Source organism: Colletotrichum gloeosporioides (assembly GCF_011800055.1).
Source record: "Colletotrichum gloeosporioides strain Lc1 chromosome Unknown consensus_67, whole genome shotgun sequence".
Lineage (NCBI taxonomy): Eukaryota > Fungi > Ascomycota > Sordariomycetes > Glomerellales > Glomerellaceae > Colletotrichum > Colletotrichum gloeosporioides.
In genome coordinates this window covers 514,894-540,765 of record NW_025544712.1, presented here as the reverse complement: position 1 = coordinate 540,765, position 25,872 = coordinate 514,894, and the positions used below count along the sequence as shown (strand labels likewise).

At 53.8% G+C, this 25,872-nt stretch overlaps 5 protein-coding genes across 5 annotated transcripts; 2 read left to right on the top strand and 3 right to left on the bottom strand.

The window, feature by feature from the left end:
- Nucleotides 1-1,375: 1,375 nt before the first annotated feature.
- Nucleotides 1,376-2,701, bottom strand: GCG54_00005553 (putative alpha-ketoglutarate-dependent sulfonate dioxygenase; the record flags this gene model as incomplete). The annotated part of the gene is made up of 4 exons (XM_045405575.1): nt 1,376-1,735; nt 1,795-2,178; nt 2,221-2,565; nt 2,615-2,701. The coding sequence occupies 4 exons, from the start codon at nt 2,699-2,701 to the stop codon at nt 1,376-1,378; spliced, it is 1,176 nt and encodes a 391-aa protein (XP_045260556.1).
- Nucleotides 2,702-4,511: 1,810 nt separating this feature from the next.
- Nucleotides 4,512-6,718, bottom strand: GCG54_00005552 (uncharacterized protein; the record flags this gene model as incomplete). The annotated part of the gene is made up of 3 exons (XM_045405574.1): nt 4,512-5,513; nt 5,793-6,219; nt 6,276-6,718. 3 exons carry the CDS (start codon nt 6,716-6,718, stop codon nt 4,512-4,514), a joined length of 1,872 nt encoding a protein of 623 aa, XP_045260555.1.
- Nucleotides 6,719-7,607: 889 nt separating this feature from the next.
- On the top strand, nt 7,608-11,309 carry GCG54_00005551 (uncharacterized protein; the record flags this gene model as incomplete). Its single annotated transcript, XM_045405573.1, has 3 exons — nt 7,608-9,147; nt 9,205-10,521; nt 10,594-11,309. 3 exons carry the CDS (start codon nt 7,608-7,610, stop codon nt 11,307-11,309), a joined length of 3,573 nt encoding a protein of 1,190 aa, XP_045260554.1.
- A 7,526-nt stretch (nt 11,310-18,835) lies between these two features.
- Nucleotides 18,836-23,646, top strand: GCG54_00005550 (PH and SEC7 domain-containing protein C11E3.11c; the record flags this gene model as incomplete). Its single annotated transcript, XM_045405572.1, has 2 exons — nt 18,836-21,620; nt 21,671-23,646. 2 exons carry the CDS (start codon nt 18,836-18,838, stop codon nt 23,644-23,646), a joined length of 4,761 nt encoding a protein of 1,586 aa, XP_045260553.1.
- A 907-nt stretch (nt 23,647-24,553) lies between these two features.
- Nucleotides 24,554-25,765, bottom strand: GCG54_00005549 (putative glycosidase crf1; the record flags this gene model as incomplete). Its single annotated transcript, XM_045405571.1, has 2 exons — nt 24,554-25,599; nt 25,681-25,765. The coding sequence occupies 2 exons, from the start codon at nt 25,763-25,765 to the stop codon at nt 24,554-24,556; spliced, it is 1,131 nt and encodes a 376-aa protein (XP_045260552.1).
- Nucleotides 25,766-25,872: the final 107 nt, after the last annotated feature.

The following is a 25,872-nucleotide window of genomic DNA, read 5'->3' as shown; positions in this document are numbered from 1 at the left end:
CCGCGTAACCCGCCCGCCCCCGTCAGATGACGTCGCCCGCCAGCTCCGGTTTTCTTTTTTATTTCCTTGACGTTACCGCGGCCATGGCCTCTCTTCGGCCCTTCTCTCCTCGCGATCCTCCAGCGTCTCCAGCCAAGCCCCAGACATTCTCCAGAAATCTCCAGTCTTTTGCTGTCGTGTCCTGCCTGTCTTCCCCCAACTTCCACTTCACTTGCCTGATTCTACAGGTCTAACCGGCCTGTCGGTCGCCGTCCGAAGGCGCACGCCCGCACACGTTCCCCGAGGGGCACCCGGATTCTCGTCTTTGGGTGGTGCTATCTTTTTCGTTGGGTCACTCGGGGAGTCGGGGCCCCTTCTGGGGGAAGAGACACGCAGAAAAGGGGTCTCGAGTTGAGACCTGACAGAAAAAATCAAGAGAGAGGGAGACCCGTTGTTTCGGCCTCCGCCTTGGACCCCGATGCCGCCCAATCACATCATCACCACACCGTGTCCGGCTCCTTCACCCCTTTCGATTGTCGTGAGAAGTGATTGAGGCTCCCACGGGGCTCGGCGGTGGTCTGGCGTTTGCGGGCATCCGTGACGGCTCCGCTTTTCATCAGTCACACAATCATCCATTCCGCGTCTGCGCTGCCTCGGCCGGAGACAAGAGTCGGCACTGAGCCTCAATTTCTCACAGGCATAGGAGATAACCGGAACACGCGATGCCCAACTGCTCCACCCGCGTCACGCGTCCCTTCTAGAATCACCATTTTTATTTTCGTTGCACGAGACGCGAAACACCGGGGCCATTGATGAGAAATCGAAACTCGGAAAATCAGGGGATTATGTTCTTCCTCTCACTTGACTCCCTCCACATTTGGGGACAACGCTCCACGCCAGCGGTCCTTGAATGAGGAGGAGACTGACTGTCGGTACAGCCACGTGAATCAACACCGCCATCCGACATCCGGCCGTTACCATCAATCTTCGATCTGCCGTGTTATTGGTACGCATACAGATATCTTGCTAATCAATTCCCATCCACTTTTCTCGGTCGCACTGCGGAATATTTCCCCATTGCTAATGCGCAAGCTATCTGCAAGGAACATCACCCACACGACAGAAAAAGGCAAAGACGCACAGATCAAACACCTGTCTCTCTACCGCCACCCCCGTACCCAACTGCTCAACTGGGTTTCTGAACGAAAGTTGCGGGAACGCAAAGGCCCGTCGACTTTTCCTCCCGCAAAAATCGTTCTTCCCGTTTCAACTCCCGGAGCTTCCATGGCATTTCCCTGGTCTACAAGCCAAGCAGAGACTTCAGACTCATCCGAGTTGCAAACCCAATCATTACGAGATCTGTGTGTAACGGACCGAATGCCAGTCATGCTGCGGCTCACCACGTGGATTCCAGACCATTCACCCCCGTCGGCTTGTCTGCCAGCGTCGTGATCCGGAACCCGTGGCGCAAGCCCTCTTGCGGGTTGTGGACGTTGTAGTCCGAGATGGCCGTGTGCGCCGTCACGCGGTTGTCCCAGAGGGCTACGGTACCCTCTTCCCACTTGATGCGGACCTGGAAGTCCTGGCCCAGCGTGATGTGCTGGTTTTGTTCCTGGTCAGTATTGGATCCATGAGTTGAGGATTGGTGTCGAACCTTGAAGAGGAGCTTCAGGAGAGCATCCGACTCCTCATCACGAAGGCCGATGATCTTCTTGGTGAAGCCCGGGTTGATGAATAGCGCTTTCTGACCCGTTGCCTGTTCCTCGGTAAGTGTCAAGACATTCTCATCATGTTCACAAGTCTGTCAAAACATACCGGGTGAACCCGAACCACCGGGTGCTCCGACTTGACCGGCTCCCTCCTCACGAACTTCCCATCGCGCCTCGCATTCTCCGCCTGAGGGAAACCACTATGCTCCGCCCTCAGCCCCTCAAGCAAGGTCTGAATCGGCCTCGACAGCCGCGCATACGCCGCCGTCTGCGACACCCACGCAGTGTCACCACCGGTCTCCGGGACGGAGAGCAGCGTCAGGATCGTGACGCCCGGCGACTGGTGCTCGTACGAGACGTCCGAGTGGTATCCGATCGTGGAGAGCTTGTTGCTCTTGCTGCGGTTGCGGTACTCGTTGTCGGGGCCGAGGTAGATGTTGTGCAGTTCGAGGTGGTCTTTGACGTGTGCTCCGACGGGCTGGTCGCGGCTCTTGTCAGTATGGCTTCATAATTAGAGGGGAAGGATGCTCACGTGGACGTGGAGAGGCCCAAAGTAACTTCCAAACTCCTTCTGCTTCTCAACACTAATGTCCTTGAAATCTTGGTCACGGAAGACTACGACGCCGCGCTCGGCGATGAGAAGGGCAAGTTCGTCCTTTTGGCGGTCGTCGAGTTGAGAGAGTTGCAGGCCTCGTATCTCGGTGCCGATTACTGGAGTCAGTTTCGTGGCTTTGATAGTGGAACTGTCTTTGGGGAGAAGATTGAGCTTCTCCTTGTTGGCTACAAGTCCGCGATCATTGAACTCGAATGGCTGGAGAGGAGGAAACGACGTCTTCTCGTCGTAGACAGGCAAGTATTGGGAGTATTTGTACTGTCGCTACTGTCAGCATGGCTTTTCACCTTCATCTAGCGATACAGTGGTTTACTTGATCGTGGATCTTATCGTCGTAAGCCAAGGTCAACTTGATGGGCGCCTGTTCGGCTTCAGCCGTAGTCGTTGTTGTCGTGGACATGATTAAGTATGTCACAGGAGGTCTGTAGGATTTCTTTCAGTATACCTGAGGACGTGGCAGTCCAAGTGGCTTGCTTCGTGTATTATAAGACCACTTCGTTCCAGGCATGGCGGCCTCACAAATGAATTCCATCACGTCAACGGAACCCAAATGACGAGCCTTCGAACCATCATTCCTGCGTTTCACGCAATCGGCACTCGCATGCGGGGAAGCTTCAGATAAGACTACCAGCTTGGTTACTACTTTGATTCTACTGGACGCGATATCCGTAGGTCATGCATGCATGCCACTCGTAACTCTACACACGCAGTGTTGGGGGATCTCCCTTAGTTCAGTAGTATTAAGATGACAGCGTTAAGTATATTGAGATGAGTTTGGTATATCCTGCATATGTGTATCGCTGCCCGGCCACTGTCGTGATTCGGATGGGAATGGCATCAGCTGTGCTGACCAACAACCCCGTCGGCGGCACCGGTTCGGCGAGAAACCCCGCACATGGGCGCCGAAGTAGGTCCACTTCGGGCCCGAAGCCGCGGCGACCAAGGCGGGAAGTTGCCAACCTACCTGCTTTGCTACCAGACGCGGTGTGTCACTATGCTGGATACTTAACTGGGTACGTGAGAAGGAAAAACAGGGGAAAAAAAAAAAAAAGACGCGGTGTGTCCGTGAAAAGCTTTCTCGCTGTTCCAGTGAATGGATTGGCCTCATAGCAGTAAAAACAAGCCATGTTATCGAAAGCCATCATGCGTGCGATGCATTGAGTCATTTTGCCCTTGGACTATCAGCTTTCATCCCAACAAAGAAAACTGCTTGAGACCTGATTGATGTTCGCAGATTGCAGAGCATCAGAAACTCCTGTCATCTTCATTGCCTGCCGCACTTTGATTGCGGACCGTTTCATCACTCGCTTGCTCTCAGTCTCTCACAAATTCTAGGAGTTGGCCACAATGATGTTTGCTCAGCATCGTTGATGTTGTGATTGCGAGTTTTGCGAGTTGAGGCGAACATGGCGGAAATCTTCAGACTCACTCGCTCTGGAGTGCTGGCAAGTGCAGACTATGGAGATGACTCAAGGTGGAACATGCTTTTATAACAAGGTTGGTTTACGGCCGCTTTCCAACGATGGTGCCTGCCTGGAACAAGAGTGACAACGCTAGGTAAAAGTCTCTACACTGTCCACATCGCTACTCCCCAATACAGACCCTCCAACTCAATCCACAGCCATGAACGCCTTTCCACTTTTCGCCGGATTTGCCAGGGTCCAGGCCGCGAGAGAGGCGGACTCTGCTCCATACTTCCCCCGCACGCTTGAGCTTCCAAAGGGATCGATCAAGGCCAGTTTTCTGGGAAGCAACGGTTTTCAAGATATACCGGCGCCGCTTCGTCTTCTTGTCAAGCTGCCGGACGGTTATGACGGTCCTCAAGTCGACCCCAAGTACATTCTGGAAGGCGATGTGAAGCATTATGTCAAGAATCTAGACGCGAGCGATGTTCAGGTAGGTTGAAAGGTTACAAGACTCCGAGAATTATGAGCGTTAACTTAAGCTGGTAGACTGCTCGACTGGTGATCATGACCGAGATTGGTAGAACTGGAGAAGGAACTAGGGTCATCAGGGCGGAAATCGTGTTGCGGGAGTGAGCTTTGACAAGCTAGTCACCTTGTTCAAGAATGGAATTGAGACTGGTGTAGTTGTAGTATCTTCAGACAGGTAGACAATGTTGAAGGACAACAACGGCGTGTGGTTCTTTCGCTATCGTCATTCATGTCCTTCGCATGCTCTTATGAAACGCATGTCTTTCGGCCCACCATTCAGATAGGCTGTCGTGGTTTCCGATACTCAGACCAGATGAATGGCGGCGCTTCTTCCTGTCTCCATGCAGCTACCTCGTTATGGAGCCTTCTCATCTCTAGCGGATCCCAAATATCCTCCACCCAGCTTCCAGGAACTCTTATGTTTTGACTCTCAATCATACTCCAAAATTCTCCAGCATAGTCGTAGTTTTCATTGGTAATCCAGAGACGCCAATGTTGTGGTAGAGGGCCATATGTGATGCCCAGAATTGAGAACCGCATCATACTCCGCTTACGACTGTGCGTACCCCCTGCAAACCTCTGAAACATAAAAGTATTTCCCTGAGCGTGTAGTTCCTTTTCGCCTGTTCCGTATTTCAAAAGATCTTTTCCTGCCGACGCAAGCGTGTCGATCCACAGCCGAAAAGCTAAGTGGAGGGCGTTCACAGTAGCGACGGCTGGTGCTCGGTCCTTTGTCTTTTTGTGGATTCCGTTGCAAACCCAGTTGCAAAGCATTCCTGATAATGGCGTGGCGTCAACACTATCATTACCACAGTCAAGAACAAACCAAAATTTGTCGAGATGTTGCACTCCTGAAGGATCAAGCTCAAAGCAGGCACCCAGGACACGCCTCCAACGCCGATCTTCAGAAGTATCCCACCTCTCAGCCACACAATGAACTAGCCCGGCAGCCAATGTATGTATCAATGAGTCTTCTTTGTAGGACTTGGATTTCTCAAGCAGGTCCAGCCCCGGAGCTTTGCCTTCACTCACCAGAAAGAGAATCTCCTCTATGGCCCACGCTTGCGACCTGCCTGTAACAACGCAGGTGGCAACAGCGCGAGCGTGAGCAAGCTTGTCTTCACTCGGTAGGCTCTGGTATGCGAAACCACACCTTTCCATCAAGGCTCGAAAGCTCATGAAGGGGATACCACAAACCGCAGCCTCAAACAAGCTGTCGGGACCGTCGAGATGGTCATCTAGACCGTTTTCCCCTAGCAATTTAATGAGAAGGGGTCCCTTGTCGTCCATGTCGCAACTTGAAAGACACCCCAAATGGAAAAGCATCCGTGGTATACTGTAAATAAATGAGCTATCAGGTGCAGGGTCTGAGATTGAAACATCACTTCGGCGACTCACCCGCCCGCTTTCCCGCCAGGCATTTCGAGAGCAGGTAGGCCTCGGCCTAGTAACGCCCTCGTGGTGCCGACAGCGCCATATCTAACGGCCTCCTTCACGATGTTCTTATCAGCCAGATGGTCAAAAGATGAGTGCGATTGAACCCAAATGGGGGCTTACATAGAGTAGAGTTTCTCCTTTCCAATTACGCACAAAAGGGGACATTGTGCGCTCATCCAGGTAATTAAACATTGCCTGCGAATTGTCATCTTCAATGAGTTCGACGAGCTCCGAGTCAAAATATTCGACCATCTCATCAGCCCTGAGATTCATTTGCCAGCCAACCATTGCTTTTTGGGCCAAAACGGAGTACACCGTACTCGTGATCCAGCTTGGCGCTTGGACAACGACATGGATGCCTCGATTGGCCGGGAAGGAGAAATGAAACCGTCCGAAAATACTTGGTTCGTAAGATACACTATGTGTCTTTCGGGAGAGGTTCGTAGAATTAGATTTCTGGGTTTGGATTGTGTTGGTGGTGTCCAGCAGCTCGTTGTTCTTAGCTGTATTCTGAGCTTTTGGAACCAATGAGTATGTCATCATGGCCCTGATATTCTTTTAGTAACTTTTTGTATGAATACCCAGAACCTCTGGTGTACTCACAGGACGTATTGCTCTTGTGCCAGCTGATACAGCTGCAGCGCTTCGTCGAGCTTCAAATTCAAGGCTTTCAAGTCATCTTTATGAATGATTGCTTTTGTTAACGCAATCTTCCGCCGAATAGATGTTGGTTGGGCGACCTGGGCCATCGTGCGATCAACCATTTCCCTTACGTCGCTCAATATCGCGTGACATTTACTGAGCTGCTCTTGAAGGAGTGTAGGGCTCCAAGCACTGCTTGGCAATGGGTTTTTCGAGAGGTTGTCCTCTGCATAAAATAGGAATTCTTCAATGAATCTGACTCTGTCGGCTTTCAATCGTAGCTCTGTCGGAACTTGTTTCATTTCACCCAGGAGCCTTATGATCTTCAGGTAGGCGCTGCCTGCTTTGAACGCCACATCGGTGATGGCGATCACGCTTGATGCTAGCCCTATAGCCTCGGCCATGTTGAACTATAGGAGATGTTGGCTTGTCGGTAATACCAGATAGTGTTGCGCCTCAGTGGCTGCCGAGCTAGTAATCGATCGGTGTAATGGAACGACAATTCCAGTTGACCGGTGTCCAGAAGAGGGGAGGGCGATGTTTCTCCAAATGAGGTGGTCAGGCTCTATCGGTTTGTGCCGCAATTCATTGGGGCAGGGAGCATTCAGGTGAGAGGGGCTATGTGCATACATATGTTTTGATGATGATTGGCTAAATCTGACATGTACGACCACTCAGCCTGTTGGATTCGTCTAGGCAGACGGAAATTCCAAGGTGGAATGTTTTTGATTCGAAGCGACGTCTGCGGTCGCGATCTTTCCTCCAGGCCCGAGGCTTCGAGGGAAAGCTTAGGTTTAGACCTAGCGAAATCACAAAGAGGGCGTATGCGCAATACTGAACAGGATGCTACAGCATGAGAAAGTTGGACAAATGAAGGGAATCCGCGTGCGTCCCGTGACCAACGAACGCTTCGATGGTTATCATTGGAGGGCCACCATGAGCTGTTGGGAACCAACAGCGCAGTCAGCCCAGGACGCAGTCTCGTCAACTCTTGCCCAGTGACATGGTCTGGTTAAACACCTGAGGCCGCAGGGCGTTGCATGTACAGCCAGAAACATGCACCTCGCCACACTGCAGCCCTCCATGCTCGCTCCATCTTCTACGGTATTTGTATTCTCTTCAATCGCCTTCGTTTCGTGCGGGGTTAGATAAGCCGACTTCAAGCCCGACCAAGACCCTTGTATGCGTCCCTTGGGAGCTCCCTTTCTTTCAACCACGATACGCGTAGTGCGTAGATTCCGCGACTCTAAAAGGATTAGAGCTGTTGGCGATGCTCTTCAGTCTTTCAGCACAATGGCATCTTCTGATACTATCACCTCTAATCTTTGGGATATTGCGAGGAAGCGGCTGACAAATACTGAGGAGGCGCAACTTGCCAAAGCCGCTGTCGACAATAATACTCTTTCGCAGCAGCTTCTCAAGCTGGTGCATGGAAAACAGCAACAATGCATGGATCGCAGATGGAAGTTCAGACGATCGAATGGTGAAGTGGTTGTTATCAGGGATGTCTTCGAAAAAGTCGTTCGGTGGCTCCAACGGTTCAAGGAGGTTGGAGACGTCGCGACCCAATACGATCCCGCACACGCCGCACTTCCCTGGGCCGGCGTACGAATGCTACTTCAAATTGCAATTAACGACGCGGAATCGCTTGGTACATTAGCCGAGGGTATCGAGACAGTATCGAGTCTCATCACACGCTGCGCCGTTTTGGAAACCATCCACCTCCCGCCGCACCGCCACCCCTTGTCAAAGACACACGCTACACTGCAAAATGCTTTGGTCGCGCTGTACAACTCTATCTTATCTTGGTTGTCGGTGGCTGGTGCATACTACGAGAAGCACCTGATCAAAAGGCTGCTCCGCAGCGTGGTTTCTTCAGGCCCAACCTTGACATTAATATTCCAAGAAGAACGCAAAGTTTCTCAATTGGCTTCAAGCTTACACGACCAACTTGCTTCAACTACAGCTGAGGCCGTGGGTGTATTGAGCGTTAGCTTCAACTCTCTGATGAGCATCTTGCGGGATTTGCAACAACCAGTAGTGCGTGTTGCCGGTGCACTCGATCGAATGGAGCAAAGCTTGGAAGCCAAGGAGCGTCAGCAACTCGTGGAGTGGCTGTCAGTCGTCCGACCCCTAGAAGTCCACCGAAAGGTGCATCGCGGATTCGTCGAAAATACTGGTCAGTGGTTGCTTCGAAGAAAGGAGTACACGAAATGGTGTGAGTCGACTGCCTCATCCAGCCTGTGGCTTCGAGGTGTACCTGGCTATGGCAAGAGCAAACTCACTTCGCTCATTGTTCAAGAACACATTGGCCGTGTCTGTCACGGTTCGGACACTCCGCCCGTTGCCTTTTGTTACTGCTCAAGATCGGGCATCGATGGAAATCCTTGCAGCTCTCTCACAATTATGGGCTGCATTTTGAAGCAGCTCGCATTTCTTGGACCAGGTAGAGATGTTCATCCATCGGTGTGGAATGAGTTCTCTCAGCGGGTCAAGGACGCTCAAGAACTGGAACCGAGCCCTCTTTCTCTCGACGATTGTCAGAACCTCATTACTCTGATCACAGCCGATGCATCTGTAACAATTATCATCGACGGGCTGGATGAGACCGAGGGAGATGTCCGCGATCTCCTCAACACTCTCCAGCATATCGTCGAGGAGTCCCAAAATATCGTGAAACTCTTCGTTTCGAGTCGCGACGATATCCCAGTCAAGACTCATTTGCAGCATGTTAATTCAATCAGAATCACCAATGTCGAGAATTCCCAGGACGTCTCTGCTTTTGTCAAAACCAAGGTCGGCTTAGCTGTACAGGACAAAAGGCTACTTAGGGGTATGATATCCCCTGAACTGAAGACGCGTGTAATACACACACTAGCACGAGGCTCAGGAGAAATGTTCCTGTGGGCGTCCCTAAAACTTGAGCAGCTCTGCAGTTCCGGGTTTGAAGTGGCAGCAGATGTTCTGAACGAGCTTGAAGCACTGCGGGCACCAAAATCCCTGCTTGACACTCTAGAGCACATGTACCAGCGAGTACAGAGGTATGCACCAGTGGCAAGACAAATCACGAACACCGTATTTGGCTGGTTACTTGTCTCCGGACGCCAGCTCGCAAGTTCTGAGCTCATAGATATCGTCCGTTTGACAATAAACCCAAAGATGGAAGAGCTCGACGAGGGAACTGTTAAACGCCTTTGCCGTGGGTTTGTCGTTTCTGAGAATGACTCTGATTCAGTTGTATTTGCACACGAGTCTATCCGAGAGTTCCTTCAAGGACAAAATGAGTTTTGCGAATCGAAATTGCAGTTTCTTGCATTTTCGCTATGCTTGAGATGCTTGACAACACGATATCATAACGCTAACGACAAATCAATGGCTTCATCAAACATGAACTCGTCCACCGCTCTTGAAATTCGCCAAGGCTCCATTGAAAAGCCAGAAATTGAGTCCAGAAATATCGCGCCAGCTCTTTTCTGGCAGTACTCGGTCTATTATTGGCTGCGTCATTACACCAAGATTACAAAACCAGTTCATCGAGGAGAGGCCGACACCGATCTAATCCAATTTGCTTTCGACCGCAGGGGTTCCAGATTTCTCGCATGGCAACGAGAAATGCTCAGCTTAGTTGGTGAAAAACTAAAGAGAGGAGATACGCAAAGGAACACAGCTCTTCTGGGAGAACTATCAAGTTTCAATGCAAATCATCAGCTTGTAGTATTTGTCGCCTCTGTCTACGGGATCTCCGTGTTACTGGAAAAGTTTGAGCAGGAGACTGTCGAAATAAATTGGAGTGAGGTAAACAACCGCGGAGCATCAGCTGTATACCTGTGCTCAGTCTATGGCCACGACAGTATGCTCGAGCATCTTCTCAGCCGTGGGGTTGACCCAAACATGATTGGGGGTCGCTTCAAAACACCTATACAGGGTGCCGCTTTCCGCGGACATCTCAGCACTGTTGGAGTGTTGCTTAAGAATGGGGCCGATCCGCTTAAGAATGGTCTTTTCCCCACGGCTCTTCACGCGGCTATTGCAGGAGGCCACGAACCTGTAGTCCAGTCACTCGTCAGTAACGACATGTGTCATGAAGCTGCACATTTAGGGACTTTGGTTAAGACAGGCTTTCATTACGGTCGTTACGAGACGGTCGATGCACTTTTACGACAACATTTCGAAAATGAAGTGAGGTTAAAGGAAATGCAGAATGAATGTGAGTTGAAGATAACTATTTTTCGGATATATAACTCAATGGTTCTAACATTTCTCGGTAAAGCAATTTCAGGTATCGGCGTTGCTCTTCAAGCAGCTCTTTACGAGATCAAGAACGATACCGAGAACGACATTAAGAACAACGCCCATATCCAGGTACTTTTGGAAAAGACACCAGATATCAATGAACCAGGGGGGTTGTTTGGTAACGCATTACAAGCAGCGAGCCTCGCGGGCTCAGCTAGATGGGTACGCCTACTCCTCGAACGGGGAGCTGATCCCAACTCCAATGGCTACTGTGGTTCAGCTATCCGGGCGGCTTCATTTGGCGGGCACGATGAAGTTGTGCGTCTGCTGCTCGAGAGCGGCGCAACCCTAGGCCTGGGCCAACAAGATGCTTTCGAGGCTTGCGTGCTCAAAGACCGGCTTTCGACGTTGAAGGTTCTGGTCGAACATCTTTCGTTGATAAACACATCCGACTATGCTGAAAGCAAACGTCAACTTTCCATGATCATGCGGACCGCTCGAAGATTGCAGCGTACTCGAATCATAAACTTCCTGGTTCAAAACGATGCCGGGCTGTCACACGACGATGAAGCAGATGTTTCCATCTCGGATGAGGGGCTGATCTTTGCCACGCATACTGATACTTTCGCCTTGAACAGATACGTTGGAAACGGTTCGGAACTCGAGGTAGTAGAACCACGCCTCGAGATGGATCCGCATGAGCCAAGGCCCATGAACTATGGTTGCGGACTTCGTCAACAGCTCAGACGACGCTTTAGATAGCCTCCTTGTCCCACCTCGTTCTACCCCGCCAGAACCCGCCCAATGAGAGCATTGTAAACCGAAGCAATCTCCCTGGGAGGCCTTTGAAATAATATCTGATTCCTATTATCGTTGAACAAACTTGAAATGAAGATATGTAAAACCTTCTTGCTTGACACATGAAGCGTGACCCGCTACAACGACCCACGTCACCTCTTTCGATAGCCAAAGACTGACTAGACCAAGGACTTGCCGTCTTATGGCTCAAAACGTAGACACAAATTATCCAGAATCACAAGCCACTCCTGCTTCGTTGTTGCTCCTGTCTTAGCAAGGTAGTATTCTCTCCCGACCGGATCCTCAATAGCAAGTGAATTACAATGGACTATTAGGTTCTTCCGGAAGGACAAACTATCCAATCCCACATTTGTGATTTTTAGTTTGAACCTGAGTACTGGCATCTCAGCGCTGAAGCTGCGGCCATAACTGCAGCTTATCGCAACATTCACGAAGCGTTTGCTATGCGGGAAGATGCGGACGGTGTAGACGACGATAGTCTAATAACGCAGATAGGAACTCCTTCAGGCATGGCGATAAACGACAGTAATGACGATGTAGAGTAAGATGGAATGATAATAGAGATATCAAAATGGGATAACAATCAACGTGGTTGAGCAGCACTCCCCCGGTTGCCTGCTAGAAATATTGAGCTCGAAGCATTGGTTCAAGTAATTTACCTCGTCACGGACGTGATTTTCGCCGGCTGCCATAATGAATCTGGCGGAGTCGACTTCGAAGACTTTCCACTGCTGTCTAGTGCGTTATCCAACCAATCTTTGGCATCCATATTGACGCGCATCGTTCGGTGCGATGGATCCTGGGGAGGATCACTCACCCTCTTACAACATCACTAAGCAAACAAACTCAATTCACTAGGTCAACGATTAGAGATTGTTGCGGCGACCGGGCTTCAAGGTTTACATCTGAATGCGAACATGACTGGTTAGCACTGGCATGTAATGCCAGGTTATCTGACTACTTCAAGGTCATTTGACCAGAAGTTGCCCCGGAGGGCTGGTCTGTTCGTGAGTCTCATGGAAAAGCTCCGGGGCGACCACGATCGTTGCACGAACTCGTTAGCTGTTGCATCCTTCTCGTAGACAAGCCAAACATTACTCAGTCCGATACTTGGCATCCAAAAGTCGGCCGAGACTTCTCATTCGTGCTCGCACCAGCGTGTTTGACATGCTATTAGGTATGATTCGAGTCAACGACGCCGCAATCCAGCGAGTCGGTTCCGTCGCCATGCGAGGTCCCTCCCGTCGTTGTAGCATCCGATCACAGCAGACGCCCACCTGAAAGCTGCAGCGACGGACGAGCAAGCAAGCTGTACAGCCCGTTTGTTTCAGCGTCGCTCGTTTTGTCATGCAGCAGGTGGCGCGGGTGCAACCAGCTCATTCCGGGTAAGTACGTGAGAGGCGACTGGAGGGTGCAAAAATACTTCAAAGTAACGAAGCAAACAAGATGAAAGATGGGTTTGCAGTTGCAGCGGTTCTGGATGATCCCGGATTGGGGAGTCCCAGTATTCCAGAGTTCCGAGCTGCAGCTGCCAACCTGGAGGGTAGCTATGGAATTGGGGGCGGTTCGCGACCACAAACCGGAAAGTAATTTGCGCATGGGGAAAAGTTGAGGGCAAACGAGCGGTCCTTTGTGGTTCTTGGGACCGATGTTGGGATGGCCCTTGCATCCAACGAGCGAGGACGTGCGGAGGCCGACGGGACGCGGCGATGACGGCATGCTTTGCCGGGTTGCGCGGAGCGTCGACACGCCGAGAAGGATTGTGGAGGCGTGTCGCATCGGATTGAAGGCCTTTGAAGATCGGATTCTTCAGTAGACGAGCGGTGGTTGATCTTCAGATCGACGCCGGCCAGGGCAAATGATTGGCATTCTCGGAGATCGAAACGTGTTTGCTTGGACTGGCCTCAATGCCGCATGTGCTATTCTGAAGGACTAGAGCCCAGCCTAGCAGATGGTTGTTGGTTATCGCGATAAAGTCTTCATTTCGTCTAGGCACCCTTTCTCCAGGAGATTGGCGCATCGCGGCCGCGTGCTCATTAAACATTCACGTCTGATTAGCTCCAGGAAAGGAGCATTGCGCAGGGCAAGCCGGCCAGAGGCGCGGGTGGTGGCTGAAGAAATGTTCGTCATGTTTCCCGTGCAATGGCAACGGTTCGCGCTTTGACGCACATGACCCTTAACTTGACGTCGGAATAGAAGGTTCGTTAACGATGGAACGACGGCGGGGAGGTTGTCTACATGGAAACTTGTCGGTGTGTTTTGGGTTTCGTAGAGTTAGTGCGGGCAGATTCAGGATGGGGGCCGCCGGTGTTGGAGATTGAGTCGCTAGAAGGCGGGTTTGGATAGAAGCGGGAATAGGGGCCGAGCTCACCCTTAACTCGAACGGGGAACTGTTGGTCAGTGACGGCCTCCTGTCCCGCAGATTGCAGGCAGAACCGTTGGAATGCGTTTGGAACCGGTCCATGATCGCAGGGAGAAACCGCCACTGGTGGTGTAGCCGGGACGCCATGGCCCGCCGAGGTGTATGCAGTTTGCAAAGCATCTTGACCACTGAATGTCGGTGGTTGGTGGTGAACCAACGTATTGCGGATCCATCAGAGGCATCTGGGCGAGGCGATTGGCAGAGCTTACGACGGTTGGTCATCCCCGGACCAAAGGTGGTCAGCACCGCGTCGGTAGAGTAGGAGCGTGTCGCAGAACTGACTGCGGACAATTAATGCCCCTCACTAAGACAACGGCACTTGGTGGCCTCGACTATTGGCATTCGGACGGATATCATTCTGGAAACGGCAGATTGGCCACTGGGATCCAGACAGCCAGTGGCCCTCATGCTGAAATTTAGGACCGTTTTCTCCGTTGACAATGCGCCGTTTGGCATGACGATCATTCCTCAAAGCAGTCGCTGGGCGCCGGGCCTCTTAGGGTGTCGGGCGGTGGCCTAGAGGTTGTTCCATCCCGCCATCCTGTAATCCCACAGCAGGTCCTCAGTCATGGCGACAGACAAGGAGGGCGGCGGACGGTGGAACTGTTGCCTCTGAGCGCGCCGGTGCGGAAAGAGGCCGGAGGATGGCGGTGGTGTCGTCGGCGGTCGGGAGGGTGTCGAGGCGGGCGAATGAGCAGCAAGAAGAAAGCGGGCAGCGAGTCGCGCAATTGCACGGACCTCTGGTTGCTAAGTTGGTGTCTGCATCAATTCAGGGGAAGCCATGGGTGTCTGCATGCAAGTGCTTCCAGGTGGGCGCAAATGAGTGGGCGCTTTCAAGTCGACGACGGCGCACTCGCTGAATGGCACGATTGGACCAGCTGGAACCGCGACTTCAACGGCCTTGATAAGGCGATTGGAGAAATGGGCGTCCCCTTCTCGCTGACCGAGTCTTGACAATTCGGACCCGAGGTGGTGACCAAGCATCACGCCGGTGAGCAGCAGAGCGGGAGCCTGGAGGAGCGTGGCATTTGGTGGCTGCCTTGGTTGCACTGGAGGGCGGATCGATGGGGGCGGTCGGCCTGCCACGCGTGGTAATTGTCCGCCGTCGGTTGGCTGTGGAGGCTTGTTCTTCTGGAAACCGAGCGTATCTTGGGTCGGTTTCCGTGACCCGTTTCCGTTGTCCGGCTCTGGACTCGTGAGCAGCGTTGTTGGTTGGGCGAATGAGAAGCGTGGCGGTCGAGAATGTTGATTTTGACAGACAAACACAGCGCAACGAGGGTCCTCTCGGATCTTCTGAGGGCCCCTGGAAGTGACTGCTCGTTTTGGACAAGAACCCTGGCGAGATGGCTGCATCTTGCATCCCCCCTGCAGCCCTGTCCCCTCTTGTCCCTTTTTGGAGCTGGGATGTGGCCTGTCAAAAGGGGGGGCTAGTCGAGGGCGGCAAGCCAGCTGTCGGTCGTGTGTCTGGCGCCTGGTGTCTCGTGTGTCTTGGAGGTCCGGCCGCCATGTGTCTTGCGGTAGTGCAGACGCCGGCGGGAAATGTCTTGCAGTGGCTGGCGATGATTGGGATGGATCGGTGATGGGAATTGCGTGGGCGTTTCGCGAGCAGATTGGCCGTGATGGTTGTGGTGATGACGATGAGATCCGACGGGCGACTTGTGGAAGAACAATATTGAAATCATTTTATTTCTTGCTAGAGCGAGCAGCGGCAGAATTTCTGGACGCAGAAGCAAGCCATGGAAGAAAAAAAGAAGAACGCGGAAAAAAAGGGGGAAACCCTGCATGATGGGTGGACTCTATCCGGTTTAGGCGCAGTGGCAGCAAAAAAGAGTCAAGGGCAACCGCCAACCGCAGAGCAGATGGACAAGGTTGCAGGGTCCGGACCATGTGTCTCGAGGCCCGTGAAGCTCTGGGGACGGAGTTTGGGGGCAGGGAGCTGGTGAAGACGTTTAATGCGTGGCTATTTTGCATGTGTCGGGGGTGTGTTTATTCGGTTGACGAAATGATGTTTGCCAGGAAGGAGTCACAGGCTGGGGTAAGGTATCTTAGGTAAGGCAGACAAGAAAGGAGCAAGAAGGTGAAGAGAATCAACGGAAAGAAGGAGGCAGCTGGAGGACAGGAGCACCTGCATCTTGCATCTTGCAGTACGGGTGTTCCTGAACAAATGGAAGCAGCGGCTGCCCTGGCAGCAGGATGCAGCTGCCGGAAAGGAAAGAGGCTCTCCCACCCGGACTGCACCTCAGTCTGCAGGAACGGCAAGAGATGGCAAGAGCAACAACAGCAGCAACAGCAGCAGCAACAGGCAACTGCCCTTCAGGTGTGGTGGAGTGCGCCGTGACTGCTGACTGCCCGCTGCTTCCACCTCAGTCCAGTGGTGTTCCATGCATCCAGGCATCGTTCCTGCCCCAACCCGCTGCGACGGATCCCCTCATCCATGAGAGTGATCCAGAAGGCCCATTTGTGCCCCCATCGTCCGGTCTTGCTTTCCCTTCTTTTTTCTCTGCCGTGCCCACATCTGCCTCTCATCCAAGGACGGCCATGTTTCTGCCGTCCGTGCTGCAGTTGCGTGCATTTATTATTGTGATGAGGGTCGTCTCCGTCTCGTCTGGTGTTTCTGGCTGGTGAACCGTGAACCCAGCGGCAGCGGCAGACGAGCCGGTCGCATCCTCCACTACATGTCTTCTATTACCTGCTGATGGTGCTGATGATGATCTTGCCCAATTGCTGGAAGCACTCAAGACTACCTTCCACAGGAGACATGTCAGCTGCCGGAGAATACAGACTGCCACTGCCGACTGCTGAGCTGCATATTGTCAGACAGCTAGTGCACAACACAGACGCTAAAATTAAGGCATTACAGACCCGACAGCTGCTGCTGCAGACATTTCAGCATTTTGACACTGACACAGAGACATGAGGGAGAGACGAGAGACACGTTCAACGGGCACAGACAAGCGTCACTTCCACCTTGATCCTCCTTCCTGCCTGCCTGCCTGCCTGCGTATTCGGTATTCGGACGGATGACTTCACTTTTCTTTGTTTGTTTTTTCCTCCTTCCAGGTTGTCTCTGCTCCACCATCGTGCTCGTCCCGTCTTGACCATTTCGGATGCCCCATGTCATAATGCCGGGCAGTCGGTCATACTTGAGAGTTCCCGGTGCAATATTGCTCATTGTTATTGCTTCCAGCCGAGAGCTAGTTCCTTACAGCACTTTACGGATCCCGTAACAGTCACACACGTACGAATACGTGTTGCTGGTGCTGGTGTTCGCCCCGAGTCCGTGACGGGTGAGCCGCCCATCATTGCCCATTGCTGCTGTCATTGCCATTGTCACAGCAATTCGAATCCCCATTTCCCGCGTGTCCAATATTCCACAACCCACAATGTTCCATTTCCAACGCACATCCATCCACGACGACAGGTCCCCCTGGCCACAGCTCCCATTTCCCAGGTCCCCAGCATTAGATTGATTGATTGCCTCTGCTGCTGCTGCTTCTTCCCAGTTGCCAGGCCACGCCACGCACATCACTCGCAGCAGAGCACAGCAGGCAGGCACGGCAGACGGGCGCTCATCAATTAACCCAATTCTTCTTCCCCGTCTTCTCTTCCATTCCGCTTCTTTTCCTTCTTTGACTCTCCACGCGTGTTTCATGGCGCATCGCACATGAACAAATCCTCCAACACCGCTTCTTCTCCGACTCTTCGTGCCTCAGCAGCCCGTCCGCCCCCAACCACCCCAGAACCCAGTTCGCATTTCACTTCTTTCCGGACGCTGGCCGACTAGACCACACACACACACGCCCTCACTCACACACTCGCGCATGCACCCACATAGCCAGAGGACGACCGACGACTGGCTTCGACGCTAATAATACACGACCCGGACCCCTCGACGGATACCCTGGACGCTATTATTTCACCCGCTTGCTTGCTTGCCTGCTTGCTCGTCCCGTCATCGTCCGCGCCGGTCGACATCCATCACTACTTGTACCTGCGCTACCTACCTACGCAATACCGACCCAAAACCTCCCCAGAGACCCCATCACCACGTCGTCTGCCGTCAAGGTCAGGGGAGCATCGAGGGTTGCATTCGTCGCCTCTTTCGGAACACGATTCAATACAGAATACCCGTACCCAGCACAACTACCACCGCAGCATATTAATACATAATAAACCCGCCCACGCACAATATTAACATTCCCGCTCCCCGTGGCACCTGTTGGCTTTTACTGCCCGCCCACCCTGCAAAAGGCCAGTCCGATTGAGGGAAAACGGCAGGAGGAAAAGCAAGAGGAAGCAATCCAAAAAGTCAATCCCACGCCGAGAAAAAGAAACACTGCAACGTCGCCCGCCCCAAAGAGGACGACCTGCCTGCATTCAATCTCGGCTGCCAGTTGCCTTGGTTAGCCTCCATTCGTTCATCGGGACAAAGCCCGTCTACCGCTTGGCCGCCTTCGCCTGCGCCTTCGTCGATTCCTACCAAACGCTACCACACCGCCTGCCTCTTGTCCCCCCCTACGAGAGACACTGAGAGAAAGAAACTGAGAGAGCGTACGACCTTGCCGGACTACGTATCAGGCCAGGCCTGCGTGTGTGCGCGCGCTCTACTCCGTAGAGCCTACGGCCTAGCCCACCCCCCTCGCTCGCTCGATTTCGATTTCGAACCCGGCGCTGTGGACATTGCGACGCCGAATTAGCCTCTCGGTTTGACTCGACTGCGGCGCTGCCATCACCCCTCGGATTGGATCGCTTTGCCTTGGGTCGCATTGGTTTGCTGCATTGGACTGCTGAACGGCACTTTGGTCCTGCACCAGCAGCACCACAACCCACATCATTCACCACTCCGTCTCCATACTGCTGCTCCTGCGCGCGCAATACGGAGCGCGCCTGCTGCATCTGGGCCTACCTAGTCCCAGACCTGGACCTTGACCTGAACCTGAACCTGGGTCGTGCCTGTGCCTGTTGTCGGCCTTGTTGGATTCGAAAGCTGGAAATGACTTGAAAACCCTTCCGACCCCCACGATACCCCGTCCCGGCCCCCTTCACCATGTACGCCGACACTCCTCGACGTTCGAGCCGTCGTCGTCCGGACCTTAACATCGACACCTCTCCTCCCACCGGCCACTCCAGGTCGCCTGTCGCGTCGCGAGGTCGAAGTCGAGAACCAGCTCCTGCCGCCGTCCCCCAGACGCCGCCAAGCAACAGGAACAAGCTGCCGCCACCCACCTCGCTTTCCAATCGCAAAGCCAGCTCGCGGGCGCTTAGAGGCCCCTCCCTCACTCGCAATGCCGACGACTCTTTTCTAGACAACCCCGATTCTCCCGATAGCTTCGACATGTCCGAGAACAAGGAGAACGACAACCCAGATCTACCTCGACCGCGCGATTCCCACGACCTGTCATTGTCCCCGCGCAATGTTACACGCGACTCTCTCATGACGAACATGCTCATATCCCTCGACCAATTTTCCATGGGAGGACCTGTTGGCGGCGATTTCGGAAACGGAAGGTCCATGTTTGGCGACCCGTCCCAACATAACCCGTACGACACAGACGACAACATGCCGAGACCAGTTCGCGGCGGCCGCTCAAACGGCCACGGCTACTCTTACAGCTCCGACTTCGACGCCGACGACGCGAGCAGGATATCATCTCGTGGACGGAGAAGCAATAGTAGCTCCAACTTCCAAAGCGGCCTGCATCGCATCAGCAGTATGCGCGAGTCGATGCGGAGCACACCTGGCACACCACGCCACATGCATTCCAGGGGCGGCAAGGGGAGCACCAAGAGCAGCAGCTCCAATAGTATAGATGCTGGCTACGCTCAGGTTCTCAGTAGCACGAGGTGGGCGTCCGGCTTCGGTGGTAGATCCTCGAGCTTCGACTACGGCCATCGCCCACCCGCTGCCCTGCAGGCCACTCAGCAACAGCAGCAGCAGCAACAACAACAACATTACCAGCCTCAGCCTCAACAACAGGGCCAAGCACCCTGGCACATTGAATTTTCAAATACCTTTTTCAACGACGACTACGATGCGGCCCCCACGCCGACAGTGCCTGGAGGGCCAAGACGCATCGTGCCCCAGACACCCCCGACCGCCACATACCCACGATCGCCTGTAGCCGCTCCCGTGGCTGATGACGAGCTGGAGCCGCCCGCCGTCATTCTCGAACGCAAATCGACGAATCGGTCAGCCAAAAGCACGGCAACGAGCCGCAAGGCCGACCATAAACCTAATAACAATCACGAGGAGGTGCCGCCATTACCCGCAGCCGCGCCCGTTACCGAGCCCTCTCCCGTCCCCGCGCTCGACATTGACTCGGCACCCGCGCCACATGTGGGCTACGGCAAGACAAAAGAGGCCGTGCACGGAGCTCCGATTCCGACACATACACCGTCACAAACAAAAGAAAAACCGGGGTTTTTCAGGCGAGTGTTTGGTTCGTCCAGAAACAATGCCTCTAATAACCCGCCCGAGACTCAAAATTCCTCGGGCGTAACGTCGTCAACATCTGTGGATACGGCCGATCAGAGATCAGGGAATCGATCCCTCCACGTTTCCAACCAGATGAAGCCCTCCACCTCCGCCCCGCCCTCGAGGGACACATCTTCGTCCCATTCCCATCATCACGTGCTGCAGAAGAAACCGAGCTCTTTCTTCCGTCGCAGAAAGAAGTCTGTGTCCGCCGACGAAGTGCCTCCCGTGCCAGCTCCAGCTGCCCTCGAGCCGCCCATGCCCCCTCTCGTCGCTCCGATTCAGCTGCCCATTACTAAGGACAAGCTTTCCGCGAAACCTGAGCCCAGCCCAATCAGCAGCTTGCGAAGGGTCATGAATCCGTACCTTAAAGGCAGCCCTTTGACTCCAAACACGCCCATCACTCCTCAATCTGCTCCTGTACAAGCTACTGATCTCGAAATGGCTCCTGACCCGCACGATGAGGGATCAGCAGAGGAGCACCCCCGCTCTTTCTCCCCCGAGTACGACCCAAGTCCCAACGCACGTATTCGACAGGTCAGGTCTCGCTCTCGTGGCGAGGACCGCTCTCCCTCCGATCATGAACGCCGCACCGATACTCCAACTCGACCGCCGCCTGAGCCTCCCGTGTCCAACGAGAAGAGGAATAACTCATTCCTTGACATCGATGGCAGCGATAACGAAGCCGATACCGAGTCGAGACAACGCGGTAAGACAAGAAAAGAGAAGGGCCTCAGGCAAGACAAGCCGTCCAAGGAATCCTCTCCCTCGAGAAGACCGTCCCAGAGAAGGGATGACACCACTATCAGAGGCAGGAAGACCAACCGTCTCACCGTCGACACGACGGATTCTGATGACGAGGGCAACAAATCTGGACTGATTCTGCCAATCGAGGGCACTAGGTCTGCCAGCAGGACGTCAGGATCTACCACTACCGATTACAAGTCTGCCGCTAGTGCTGCCCCAAGCGTGAGAGTCGAGCCCGACAACAGCCCGAAGGTTCTGGGCACTTTCGAGTCGATGAACGCAAAGCCTCTGGACGAGCCTGAGTTTGTCGTTGGAGACCCTACCGACGATGATCGCCAAAAGGCACAGAAAATCTTTGATGGTAACGAGGACTTCATCCAGAAGGAGAAGGCCGCTGCATGGATGGGCGAGGAGGGCCCCATCCGCCAGAGAACCCTGCGTGCATACATGGATCTCTATGATTTTACCAACAAGAGCATTCTGCAGAGTCTTCGTTTGATCTGCGAGCGCCTGGTCTTCAGAGCAGAGACGCAGCAGGTAGATCGTATTTTGGTTGCGTTTTCCAAGCGTTGGTGTGATTGCAACACCAATCATGGGTTCAAAGCATCTGGTAGGCTTTTGTCGCTTACTAAAATTTCGAACTTTGCTAACCAGACACAGATGTCATTCACACAATCTGCTATTCGATCATGTTGCTCAACACTGATTTGCACCTGGCTGACATCGACCAAAAGATGACACGGAGCCAGTTCGTCAAAAATACCATGACTACGATCACTCAGGCGGTGGCCGAGTCAGCCCCCGAAGCTTTCGAACGGCCAACTATTCTGCCCGGCAAGACCAACAGCTCTCTCGGAGGAGACGACTCCAGACCATCCATCGAGGAGAGGTTCGTTTCGCGCCGATTGTCGTTCCGACCGCCGCCGAGAAACGAGGACGGATCGTCAGAGTTCCACGACGAATGCGGACCGCTGGTGAAAGCACCGTTCGATGGCTCGATGCGTGCCTGGGAGAGCCAGGTCGAGATCGTGCTGAAGGACATTTACACCTCGATTCGTGACGAACGCCTGCCGCTCTTCGGTGCAGACCCGTCGAAGAACTTGACACCCACCACGAATAGTCTGTCCGTCATCGGTATGTTGAAGCGAACGCCCAGCGTTCTGAGTAAGGCCCCGTCAGAAAGTCAGGCATCTATGCGAGGGCGCATAGCTGAACATGGTCGTGCCAATTCTTCCAGATGGAATTCGAAGAGCAGGTCACGACCTCGTATGGGCAATCCGGGATTCTCTTCGTCGAGAACGAGCTTCGAGGACGGAAATTCGATTTGGAGCCCTTCGGCTTCGTCGGCGACATGGAGCAAGCTCTCGCTGGGCAGAACGCAAACCTCGATGTCTGTGGATTCGCTCGGGTCGTCATTCAGAGGCGGAGACTATCAACAGTCCATCGGATTTGCCAACGCCCTTAGCCAGGCCATCATCCGTGATGATGAGTCAGCTTTCGGAAAGGCCGCCTCGATTATGAGCGACGAACTGAAGAGCGCTCAGCTTCTCGAAGACGAGTCCCTCGAACTCGCCGGACCTCCGTGGGTAAAGGAGGGTATCGTGATTCACAAACACCATCTGGACGGTATTGACAAGAAAGCAAAGGATAGGCACTGGAATGAGGTGTTTGCCGTTGTTCAAAAGGGCCAGATGAGCATTTTCTCATTCGGAACCGCCAAATCCTCGGTGGGACGCAAAAGCCGCGGCCGCAACGCCAAGGGCCCTGCTGTCGTCGGAGGTGGCAACTGGCAAGATAACGCTACTAACCTGGGCACCTTTAGCCTTCGACAGACTCTGGCATCTGCCCTTCCGCCCCCAGGATACTCCAGAGCTCGGCCTCACGTCTGGGCGCTGAGTCTCCCCAGTGGCGCTGTTCACCTTTTCCAGGTTGGTACACCCGAGATCAGCAAGGAGTTCGTCACCACGGCCAACTATTGGAGTGCTCGCCTGAGCACCCACCCATTGGTTGGCGGTATCAGCAACATCGAATATGGATGGAGCGACGCCATAATCAACAACGCTCTGGTCACGGCCATCAACGAGCAGGCGACCGGCCAGTCACCAGGCCGCAACTCGCGACCCGGCAGTAGCACCGCCAACCCACGACCGAGCTTTTCGAGTGGTACGTTCCGCTCCGGCTCGATCGATCACGGCTCAGGCGGCGCCTACGGTGCTGGCAGAGGTGCGAAGCTGCCCGGAGACAGGATCACCATCTCCGATTGGGCGCCACCGGCGCAGTCCATGCGGCCCAGCAACCTCCCCGAGGAGGAGCAACTCGAAAGCCTTACGTCATACGTCAAGGGCATTGAAGACGAGCTGCAGACGCACAACCAGCTGCGCAGCCCGATGCTTCTGGCCTTCACTCCTCGCGGCAACAATGCCAACAAGGCCATGGCCAACTGGGAACGCAAGAGCGCATACCTCCTGCGGGAGATTGTCAAGTTCCGCACCTACGTAGACTGCCTGCAGCAAGCCACGACCCGCAAGAACGAAATCTATTCGGAGAGAGACCTGGCTCGCAGAGCTGCCAGGGGAGAGCTGGATGAGGGAGAGATTGAGTTTGATGTCCCACACGACGCGACCATCCGGGCGTGAATGGATAGTTGAGACAAAAAGAGGGGCGTAATAGGAAATTCACACACAAAGGGCTGGGGGGGTCGTCACACGAGAAGAAAAAAGTCAGCCGAGCCCACGACGACATGACCACATTGGACTCGAGGAGTTTGGGTGGGCATACATATGGGGTGTTGCTGGCTTGGGAACATTGTGCATCACCTCCTTTTTATTTCTGCTTCTTCACTTCTTCTTTCATTTGTACAAAGCTAGTTTGATACCCGGGCTTTTTTCCTCCCTTCACTCTTCTGGTTCTTGTCGACTGCAAGCAACATTCGCAATTCCCCTCTCTGGCTGTACCTACGGGATGGACGGAAAAGAGGGAAACTTTTTTCTCATTATTCAAGGAGCGAGCGACTATACGCGGATTGCATGCATTCTTGGATTGGGGCGGTTTTTGGGATGGCCTCGGCCTTTTGCTGCCGGCTTGGTCTGGCGGGAGAGGCTCGGGGGTAATTCGTAACTTTTTCTTCTTCTTTTATTCCGGTGTAAATAGTAATAGGAGGCGGTGCAAGGATCAAAAGAAACTAAGGATTCTATTTTCAAAATCATGTTTGTCCTTTGGTGACTTGACGTAGCTCTCGTGTTGATAAATGCGGCATGAGAGCCTAGCTAGGTAAATTTGGTGTACGACTAGCTTCTGCTCGTCGAGTAACATCTCACATCACCAAACAGAAAGACAGGCAAGCATGCATTAAGTGTGGTATTAGTAGTGTAATTGAGCAAAACTCCCATGGCCCTTCAGGGCAGCACGCCTTTCCCCCGTCAAGGGGCGTATACACACACAGCGCGCCCGACCCTTAAAGCATATTTACACATTATCAATACAGGCCAGAACACACCAAAGCTTCCACGCTGAGGAACGACGCTACCCGCTCATGTCCGAAGATCAGACCATCAAGGCGGCGAACAAGGCCGCAACGCAAGCAGCGAGGATGCCGCCTTGGACAGAGGACGCCGAGCCAGGAACCGGCTGGGATGTCGAGGTTGCGGAAGGACCGCTGCGAGTGGTCATGCCGGTTCCAGCGAGGCCGGTGCTGTTAGCAACGATGGGTCCGGGGGCGACGGAGGGAACTACCAGGCTAGATGTGGCGGTGATAAGGGAAGTGGCCGACTGTTCGCCGGTAGCGCGCTGCTGAGGCTGGTGGTCCTGCTGGTAGTTGTTACCAGCACCGTCACTGTTTGAGCCTGCTCCGTTGATCTGAATGCTCTGCCAGGAGCCGTCGGAGCCGGGCTTGTACTCGTATGAGGTGGCGCCAGCCTTGTCACCGCCGGCGTAGTCCCAAATCTTCACGGAGCGGTAGTAGGCGGCGAAGGGAGCCTTGTCCCACTCGGCCATACCGCCGGCCCAGTCGATGGTGCCCTGGTTGGGGCCCTTGCCTCCGACCCAGGTGCCGAGCTTCAGCTGCATAGGCGTCTGCGGGTAGTTGCCCTCGGCGGGGGTGGCTGTGCGGTACTCCTTGCCGTCGATGGAGAAGATGAGAGAGTCGCGGGTCCACTCCATGGTGTAAGTGTGGAAGGTGGTCATGGGGTTGAAGTCGACCTCGTAGTACTTTGCGCGGGTGTAGTCGTTAATGCCGAGGGCGTAGAAGTTTGTCTGAACGTGGTTCTGGTCCGCGCCGACGAACTCCCAATCGATCTCGTCAAGGGCGTCCGACTGCAGGACGATGCTGGTGACGATGCCGCGGCCCGGAGCAGCCTGGAGCTCGACTTCGACCTTGCCGAAGAAGAGGTAGTTCTTTGAGGTGAGGGTGGGAGCGTTTGCCTCCTCAAAGATGGTCATCTGGCCACCCGTGTCGTCGGAGAAGGACATGACTTTGGGGTTGTACTTGACGCCGCCGTCGACGATGAAGAAGGACTCGAGGTCATCGATGCTCTTCGCGTCGCGGAAGTTGTAGTTGCCCTCGCCGCCGAAAGCCGGGTTGGCAGGGCAAGCTGGGAAGTTGTCAGTATCGTGTCAAGTCTGTTGGAAGAGTTCAAGGACCGCATAAGGGCTAGGAGAAGAGAGGAACCTACTTTCACCCTTGACGGGGTTGCACACGGAGAAAGTCTGGGCAGAGGCCAGGCCAAGGGCCAGGGAGAGGGCAGCGTATCTCATCATCTTGACGGAAGAGAACGAGTGTGATTTGTGGTTTGATGCGATTGATGCTTGGGATGAGCTTGAACTGAAGTTGCAGAGTTGAGGGATGCATCAACGGCTTAAATGGA